This window comes from Sebastes fasciatus, chromosome 21 (assembly GCF_043250625.1).
Source record: "Sebastes fasciatus isolate fSebFas1 chromosome 21, fSebFas1.pri, whole genome shotgun sequence".
Classification (NCBI taxonomy): Eukaryota; Metazoa; Chordata; class Actinopteri; order Perciformes; family Sebastidae; genus Sebastes; species Sebastes fasciatus.
Genome location: NC_133815.1, coordinates 12,476,362 through 12,486,701, shown reverse-complemented (window position 1 = coordinate 12,486,701; position 10,340 = coordinate 12,476,362). Strand labels below are relative to the sequence as shown.

Sequence of the window (10,340 nt, the reverse complement as noted above, 5' to 3'; positions counted from 1 at the left end):
AAGGATGAATTTATTCTTTTATGTATTGTTTATAATAATGTGGGTAGTCTAGGTAGATAAAACTTTCTGCAACTACTACTTACCATTATTATTATTATTATTATTATTATTACGATTTAGTCAGTTTGTTTGTTTTTTCCTTGCCTTTTTCCCCTCTCACATAAAATACTGCTTTTGGATTTATACATGATGCTCATATTAGGGCATATTTTTTGTCTTGTTTATTTACATTGTATGACGAAATGAGTTGGTATCTTGGAGAACAAAGTACAAGTATTGATTAAATGAGTCAATAAATGAAAAGTAAAAAAAAAAAAAAAGGGATGAAACTTTCCCATTTTGATGGGTTCTCTCTTGCAATCTCAGGGCTGGATCAACCTGTCTGGGAGCTTTAGGGCAAAAATGAGCTGTGGTCCTACTATCCCACTATTGGACTATTGGAAAATATTAGAGCGTATCCAAATTTCTCGCCTCTCAAAGTCTTGCCACATCCATGTTGTTCAAATCGTCCGTTGTTCACCTCCAGTGTGTCTGAAAACATTACTACTGCCGTCGCACCGTTTTTTGGCTCCGATTTGCAACCAGATAGATTTGTCCCGCTCTGGTTGTTAGTGTGTTAGTGACCCTGGTGCACATGGAAATCGATCCTGGTCCGACCCTGGTTTGACCCATGTCTCGACCCTGGTTGAGCCCTCGATGTCAAAGGGGTATATGTGTATGGTGCATGTATCCTGAAGTATTACAGTACCCATCAGCTGAAACACAACCCACCCCTGGCTTGTGGTATCTTCAGTTAGTTTGTGGTATTTTGATGAAAGGAATAGTTCAACATTTTGCTTAATTTTATGCTTTATTGCTTTCTTGCCGATAGTCAGATGAGAAGAATGATATCTTGGCAAGAAAGCAAATCAGTGTATTCCCCAAAAAAATATTTTCCTTTTGAGACCAGTAATTCTAGAAAAGGAATCTAATATCAGAAATTAAGTGAGAGAAAATGATACACTCTTATACTCCAAACCTCTAGGTAGCGATAGAGAGCTCCAGCTGTTTCTCTCCTGTGCGTAAAAAAGAGTCCTCGTTGGTCCTTCTCTCTCCGTGGACCCTCCCACTAGCACAAGAGTGACACGCCATTCAATTGCTGCCTGGCCCTTCGCTTGTAGGAAGCAGCAGCAGCAGTGAGCTTTCTCTCTCTCCTACAACAAGGATAATACTAATAATATCTGATAGAAAACGACCACATCTGCGCTGCGTAAAGCTTAAAAGTTGGGGCCGAAATCGTGTCGATCATGGGGATCCGAAAAAAGACCACCAAGAATCCGCCAATGCTGAGCCATGAGTTTGTCATCCAGAACCATGCAGATATTGTTTCCTGTGTTGCTATGGTGTTCCTTCTCGGGCTGATGTTTGAGGTAAGAGTCCACATGTTGAATGGATCGTGGGGGTCATGCGAGGATGCTCGTGATGCCCAAATACTCAACCATCTGTTCTCCTGCAAAGTGACACGACTGGCTCATCTATTCTTCACCACTACTTCCTCCTGAAAGTTTTCTGTGCACCTCGCTTTTTTTTTGCTTTTAATCCACCAGATTATCCACTCATTCATGGTATAGCCTTGTGTTAGGTTTTCATACAGATTAAATGTGTCTTTGACTAGTCCATCTGGCTGCTTTCCCAGGTTGAAATCGATATTTCAAGTCACACGTCTACAGGGCCCGCCGTTTGATCATAAAAACAAAAGTTTTACATGTGCAATTTATGTATTTGATCTTCTATTTTATTCACTGGAAACATGTCAGTGTGTTGCAGACTTGCAGCATTCTATCGAACTCGGTGGATACAATGTTGCACAACGTTCTCGACTTGGTCAGTTTATGCGTAGATGTGTTACGTGGCAATCACACAACGACTGAGAGGGCTGTCATCACACAGACCCGCTTGCACCAAACTGAAAGTTTGTCTTTGGAGCTAAAAAAAGCGTTTTTAAATGTAACTTAATTAACTTAACACGTTCACACTGATTAACCCGCTTCAGTGCTGCATGCTGGGCTACTTTCACTCACAATTTATGTCCGAATTTCAAACATGTTTCATCCTCAGTGAAAAGCAGCGCCATTAGTGCTCCAATGAAGCCATTATTTCAAGTACTTCCTGTTTTTCTTCTACAAAAGTAAAATCCCCGTCCAGTGACAGCTGTTGCAACGTGTCGTCTATATTATATCGTAATGGCAGCATGGACATTTTGAAAGTTATGGCTATTTATGACAGTTTAATTAAACGGTGAATACTTCTTGTGTGTATTTAATTTCAATTTGGGTGTCCACGTCATTCTTTTGTTGTGAAGGATGAATAAGCAACTTCCTATTTTAACCTTATTATTTGGCTATCTTGATGCTATTCGCTCCTTCAATGCATTTATTATTTATAATAATAATAATAATATATTAATATATATACACAATATGTGTGTGATGGGCTATTAAAATGAAATTATAATGAATATATTATATTATATATTATATAATATATACATATATATATTATATGTATATATTATATACATATAATATATAAATATATATTATATATTTATATATTATATTATTATAATAAATGCATTGAAGAATGCATATGAATATATATTATAAATGTATATTATATATATGTAATTTCATATAATGATAACGATATATCATGATCTAGCAAGTTTCCTGGTAGGCCTAATTCAGTAAATAAATAGTTTATATGAAATAACCACATGGTAAAGCATTTTGTTTTTTTTGTTACTCCCTTTTGAATTAAATACTTGACAAATAAAATACTGTGTATTTTCCCATTTTAAGAACTTGAGTACAAAATGAACATAACAGTTTTAAATGAAATTATAGAGAAAAAAGAAAGAAAAGTAGGCCTAGAATATATAACGATAGAAACGATATAGAAAACTATATACAATAGACATTTTTATATCGTTTTTATGACATTTTTATGTTCTTATTTATGATCATTTGAACTGTGTAAAGTGTCTTTGAGTTTCATGAAAAGCGCTCTATAAATAAAATGTATTATTATTACTATTATATCGTCATATTGCCCAGCCCTAATTCCAGTCTATTCTTCTATTTATTCTATTTCTAACACCTCTACAGAAGGAGCTGGCAGTGCTTCATCACCATTTTTTCCTGCCGTCACAGTAATATTGCATAATTCCCATATGGCCTCATAATTTTGGCTGATCTTTGCTTTTTATCACCCTAAAATAGATAATTCTGTGACATTAAAACCGATGTGTCACCTTAACTTCAATATTCATACATGAGTCACAGTTACAGTCACTCCGTTATTGGTCTTGCAGGAAATCCTTGATATATAAATGCAATACTCTGGTAATACTGTTTGATTTTACAGTTAAAAAATGTATTTGTGTGCAGGCTTGCATTACTAATATGTTTTTTACATCTACAGGTCACCTCCAAGTTCGCAGTGTTATTCATAACCGTCCAGTACAATGTCACCATATCAACAAATGGTAAGTTGAAGGATTGAATTAAGAGTATAAGCTATATGGTGATGAGAACAGATGATGTGTTAAAATGAATACTGCAGGTTTTGGCTTCGAAATACAATGCAGTAATTTCTTAAGAGCTGTCCTGCTGGAAGCCTCTCATTTGGATTCTGGAGCGGTACTTGCGTGGCTTTGCACAAACCCATTTGAGAGCTCCTTTTTTTCCCCTTTGGAGCTAAATTTAGTCTGCCTGATTTATAAAGTCCTCTTGTGGCAAGGTTGCACCGGGTGAATTTGGGCTAAGGTGTAATATAGGCCTCTCAATTCAAGTCATTTCAAGGTTAACAATTTCGTTGCCAACTTCAGATACTGCTGAAGGAACGTACAACCCCAGAGCTTATTCATACGCTGTTGTACAGGCTGGAGGTTTTGCAGGACTGCCAGCTGGTGACTCAGTTCTTATCTGGGAGACTTTATACCACGTACCCAGGTCTGTAACTTATTTACAGCGTGTATCTAATTAGACAAATAACATGCAGCACCTAAATCCCTCTATAGTGAAACTAATTCAATGACGCCGCTGTGCTTTTTCTTTGTCTGTTCTGACTTTTACAAACGATCGGACTGATTTCGTTATGTGGTTGCATAAACCATGAGCAAAGGCTTTCTCAAACTGTTTGCTGGGAACTGTGTCATCTGTCTCTGTGTGCTACAACTCTTCATATTATTCAGTGTTTCACAGATACCTGTGTGTGACAGTTATTGTGTTGAGACAGTCAATGTCTCTGGCATTTTCAAAGTGGTGTAATACTGCACAGTCGAGACTCACTAATCCAAACGCCTCACCTCAGGAATTAAGGTTATTAAACATGTGAATCACTTGACTGGATTGAACTAAAATGGCTTCGACAGTTCATGTTAAGGATGAACTGAGTGCATCTGACGTTACAGTGGGCCTCATGCAGCAAAATTCTCTTAAATTCCTCTTATATTTTCCCTTAATTTTCCGTTAAGAGAAAAAATAAGAGAAGTCAACTCGCGTTGAAACATTCTTAACCATCCAGATCTGCTCTTACCCAGGTGTGCCGAATGATGAATCACACTTAAATCATAAATTGGTGGTGTGTGGTAGATTGTTTATTATTAGCACAGCTAACGCCCCCTAAACACTATATAATGACAGGGGTTGTGCCGTGTGCAAATGCTCTGGTACATGCCCAAGATTTGGAGAGATTACCACCAAGACTTAAGCAAAGGAAATGTGATTTTCCAGAGCGTCAGTACTGTCGTTACAGGAAGATCAAAAAGCATCGAAGAGCAGTATATAAGCAATATCATCCAAGGGTTTTTATAATCTTAATTGGGATTAATGGGCCAATAATATTTCTTTTGCCCTCACATTTAATAATCCAATCATTATAATTACTCTAAAACACTAAATAAAATAATATATATATATATATATATATATATATATATATATATATAGCGAGCAAGAGCAAAACTAAGAAAACATTGGTGAATCCCAGAAATGAATGGGTATTATCATAATAAGAGCAAATCGTGGATAAGAACACAAATAAGGGAAAATCTGATCATATATCGCTTCCTGCATGAGGCCCATTTCCAGATAAATGTTGGATTTTTCTATCATGCTCATTGTGATGACCCTGTCTGACCTCTGTGCGTGCTACTGAAGGCCCAGAGGAAACCCCCGTGAACCACTTCCACCACGGCATCAAGGACTTGGCCACCACCTTTCTACATGCTGGTGGCCATCATCATGCACGCCATCATCCAGGAGTACGTGCTGGATGTAAGTGAGACACAAACTTTGAGCACACAGACAGACTTTTAATCTCAACGAACAGTTCTGCATTTTTTTTTATTGTCGTTCTTTTCGCAGAAAATCAACCGGAAGAAGCACTTCTCCAAAACGAAACACAGCAAGTTCAATGAGTCGGGCCAGCTCAGCGCCTTCTACTTATTCTCCTTCGGCTGGGGCACGAGCATCCTACTCTCTGTACGTACAATAGCTATTCTTGTGCATATATTTTGTTTCACGTCCCAAAAACTGTCCGTGATTGTAATTTAAATGCTTCTTTGTTCTTAGGAAAACCTCCTGTCCAATCCAGTCACCCTATGGGAGGGTTATCCCCATACATTGATGCCGTGAGTTTGTAATGTTGTGTGTGGAGTTGCATTTTAGAGATACTGTTTGTTATTTCTTTGTGGTTTAAAGGGGACCTATTATGCTTTTGTGCCTTTCCCCTTTCCTTTAGTGTGTTGTATAGTTTTTTGTCCATGTAAAAGGTCGCAAAGTTACAAAGCTCAAAGGCCACGCCTAAGGAAGTTGCTCTCCCCCACAGAAACACTGCTCCTGAACTGCCTGAAACGCCTTTCTTGAAGTCCAGCCTTTTCTTACGTAACGTGGTGATGTCACCAAGTAACATAATACCTGCCTAGCGGCTTGTTTGGCACGCCCTCAAACAAAGCTAGTTAGAGTGGAGCGAAGCCTGAAGAGTTTGGTTAGGTTGACCAATCACAACAGAGTGGGCCAGCTGACTAAGCAGAGCAGACTGGGCGGAGCTCAAACAGAGCGTTTCAGACAGAGGGTGAAAAGAGGTGCTGCAGCACAGCCGGGATGAGAAAAGTAAAGTGTTTTTTGAACATTAAAGCATGTAAACATGGTCTTGTAGAAACCCCAAATACAAGTATGCACCTGAAAATAAGCATAATAGGTCCTCTTTAAGTAGACTAGAAAAGCGGTCATGTGTTACTTTATTGGTTATTTTATTAGAGCTTCAAGTGTGGCTCTGAATTATAAAAACTTTACATTTTCTTACTCCTGTTTTTCCTTCAGATTCCAGATGAAATTCTACTTCATTTGTCAGCTGGGCTACTGGTTACACGCTCTCCCAGAACTGTATTTCCAAAAGACAAAGAAGGTAAGGGTGTGTGGTGGGCCCGTCTTCTTGTTTTTTTATGACGTACTGTAGCGTCTGTTTGGACCCCGAGGCTACTTCCTGTTTGACTTCCTTGGTTATGTTGCATTGTTTCAAAGAATCACGCTCGCCTTGCTTAATTCCACGTGCAGAGTAAATATTGTGACCATTCTCTGCCTCCCATTCTTTGTGTTTACTGTTTAGGAGGATATTCCACGCCAACTTGTGTACATCTTCCTGTACCTGGTCCACATTGCGGGCGCCTACATTCTGAAGTAAGAACGGCTACTTTAGAAAGCCTAAAATTACATGTGGAGCATGTGGCATTGCTCCTGTGTTTGTACACTGCCCTTCAGGAGAAAGTGTGTTGTTCCTGTCATTTGTAATGAAGGGGAATTATGCGTGTCTTTCAGTCTGAACCGTCTGGCTCTGGTCCTGCTAGTGTTGCACTACTTTGTCGAGCTTCTGTTCCACGTGTCCCGCCTGATCTACTTCAGCAACGAGAACAGACAGACGGGGTGAGTTCTGCATGTTCAGAGTGGTGCGTGTGCAAAAGTTGCACCAGTTAAGAATTACTGATGGTGACAAGCCGTCCTCTTGTCTTCCAGTTTCACCATATGGGCCGTCTTGTTTGTCCTTGGACGGCTGCTCACTCTGTCCCTGTCCGTCCTCACCGTGGGCTTTGGCCTCGCCACATCTGAGAATCAAGGCTTTGATTTGGCTGCTGGAAACTTTAATGTCATTTTTGTTCGGTAAGTGTGTCTGAGAGGAGAAACTGGTCTACTTAATGCAAAAATAATATATATTAAAACTGCTAACCAGATTAATTATGGTCTGAAAATCTGCAAGCAACAGCCTTTTTAAATTTAGCTTTAATCACGCTCCAAAAAACGAACTCTTAAATATATCTTTAGCATTATTTAGCACACTTTTTATTCATTTTTGTGATATGTTCTAATTCTCACGGGGCAAATCTGTCAACGTCATGCTGGCCACTTAGAATAAAGGAACAAGAGCGTATTTCTACACTCACCGTGCAGCTCTGAGGTTCAACAGTCATACAGGAAGGGCTCCATTGTAGAAGAGGAAGAGCTTCAATGAATTAGAATGAAATACAACCACAATACATCAGCATTTCTTTCTTTATACACACACAACCTCATGTCTGTTTCACTGGAGTTATGGAGACATATTGTGGCATTGTAAGACAACACTGTGTGTGACACACACACACACACACACGGCGTCTTTTATTAACCTTTTGATTTACTGACTCTCCATTAGGATAACTGTCCTGGCTGCCATCTGCCTCACTCAGGCCTTCATGATGTGGAAATTTATCAACTTCCAGCTGCGCCGGTGGAGAGAGCATGGCCAAGCTCAGACCTTGAAAAAGAAACAAGTTCTTACCAAGAGCAAATCAAAGAAAGACAAAGGTGAGTAGCGAGCACGCATTTACTTGATTAGGAATGTGTTCTTCTGCAAGATTTCAGAGCGCGACTCTTTTCATAATGTTGTCAGACACATAATAACAATCAGAGCCTGTCATGGCAAAAACAAGCACTTTTAGTGGACGTAAATGACGGTGCCAGCTTCACCCCGATAGCACCATAATGCAGCCTGTGAATGTCTGCCGTCTTCAGCGCTCTCCCTCAATACTGGACCAATTTCAGAAATTGTTGTCCTGTGATCACTGATTTCTGATTGGGAACATACGTATGTAAATTGATTGTAATGTATTATGTGATTTTATGTATGATTTGCTATTATGTTTTTTTTCCATTTTATCTTAAAATCCTAACCAAGGACAAGGTCTGCAAATTAGCCAGAGCTAAAAGTCTGATATACATTGCATCGGTAGCACTTTAAGTGTAAAAATGCCTACATGTATTGTCCCTGTCAAATAAATTAATAAATACTTTATTTAGTCAGACACAAAAACATGGGAAAATGGGGTCCAGGTTGAAAAATACTGAAGTTAGTCTATAACTCTATATTAATTTATCAAATGAAACAAATCTGGATGTGTTTTTTTTTGTTTTTAGCCAATGGAGTAAACGGAGTGAACTCTCACGCAGCCGATTCACCAAGAGCAAGAAAAGAGAAGTCATCATAAATACATTCTCCTCCATCACCCCCTCTTCAAAGAACCATCTTTCCCGCCCTCCCGTGTTTCCGTGGCTGTATCCAACCAACAGTCCCTCCAGCTCCTCAACCACGATATGCATCTTCAGCTCCCACACAGGACTGACCTCCCAGCTGGACTCCAAGGACCAGAATGCATTTAGCTTTTGCTTGTCGCCACTCATCCAGCACGCTTTGATTTTAGGAATCATTGCTCTGCTGTGCCATTTCGAATGAAAAACAAATTCCCAAATAAACTATGAGAAAAAAGACCTTATTTAAGAAGTGCCTAATGATACGGAGTGTTTTGTACAGGGTGTGTAATTTTAAAATTTCAGGAATGATGACTTCAGTGTTTAATGTTTCTCCCAAGTCAGGTCATGTCATGCTTTTTCCTAAACAGTGTGTATTCCAGCTTGTGATTTATTTCCCCCTTTTTTTTCTTGTATTTATAAGTGCTAGCAGCTTCACTTCTTTGCCACAAAGAGGGATATTTGTAAACATTGTATGGAGTTTATGAATTCCCTTATAATATCTCTTATGTTTCCATCAGTGACGGTTGCATACAGGCTTGTTATAATCCGTAATAGACTGTTCAAACACACAGCGAGACGTTGTTACAATGTTTTCACCATGTCACTGGCCAACAACTAAAGATGGAAAGCGACATAGAAAGTTTTTAATATCAACTCATGGATAGAATAGGGAAGAGTGTATTAAAGCAGCCCAGGAAAACAGCAGCTGTCACCCTGTAATACTGTAAAGTAGATTCACAGTTCAGTATTGTACAAAACTGCCAGCAAAGACGTAGTAACCTGATGTAGCATTTAATTATCAGGGTTCAGCGTAGCTTTGTAATCGCAACAGGACATTTTCCTCGCCATGAGAATTTATTGCCGCTCTGCCTATAACATTGTCAATAAATGATCACACTTTTTCTTTTAGTTTTGACGTGATATGAGATGACTTTATAAGAGATGAAATGGCGAAACATCCCTTTAGTGAGTTTGATTGAATCACTGTCTTGTATGGTCCCAAATCATTTGCTGTTTAAGTGGAATGGGTTTACTGTATTTGTTTTGGCCTTGCATATTATTGCTTCAAATGTCCACGAGAATGATTTGTTGTTAAAGCACGGACTGGGAATGAGAAAACCATATTTTGTTTGGCTGTTTTTCCCCCCAACCCACTGTAGACATGTGCCAAATGAGCCTGACTGGTTGCAGTCAACTGTATTTTAAGAATCACCTAAATAATGGGTTTATTCTTTAGAATAAGCCAGTGTTAACTAATTTTAGGTACACGGTAGTGAGTCACGGTTGCCTCTGGCAGTATATCAGCAGTGTATGTGGTTTTCTCAACTTGTCCTGATTGTTTATCTATCTTACAAAGGATTAAAATGTTTTATTGAAAAAAAAAAAGAACCATCAGTTTTTATTTTTTATTTAATTTATATAACTTTTTTCTTTATTAATTTATATAGGATTTTCAATCTGTACGGCAGACCCTTTGATTACCTTGATTCGGATAAGGAAAAACTACCCAAAAAGAATGTTTAAAGGGGGAAAAAATGGACAGACATGCAATGGATGTTGTATGCACAGAATAATAGTATTTGCTGTACATGTTTTAACGTTTGCCTAAAGACTCAGACTCCAAGTAAAGAGCACAGTCATTGGCAATGAAAATCTTTGGTCTCAGGTTCCGTGAACAATGCTCATAAAATATGTATATATATAAAAGGAGAAATCACACAAGTAAATTAAAAG

General features: G+C 38.6%; 1 protein-coding gene across 1 annotated transcript; it reads left to right on the top strand.

Moving 5' to 3' along the window:
• Positions 1 to 1,144: 1,144 nt before the first annotated feature.
• Positions 1,145 to 9,992, top strand: tram1 (translocation associated membrane protein 1). Its single transcript, XM_074621311.1, is given in 12 exon segments — positions 1,145 to 1,409; positions 3,463 to 3,526; positions 5,202 to 5,259; positions 5,261 to 5,318; positions 5,409 to 5,525; positions 5,616 to 5,674; positions 6,366 to 6,450; positions 6,652 to 6,722; positions 6,861 to 6,965; positions 7,056 to 7,199; positions 7,732 to 7,883; positions 8,493 to 9,992. Coding segments are annotated over 12 exon segments (1,107 nt in total). The 5' UTR covers positions 1,145 to 1,286; the 3' UTR covers positions 8,564 to 9,992.
• Positions 9,993 to 10,340: the final 348 nt, after the last annotated feature.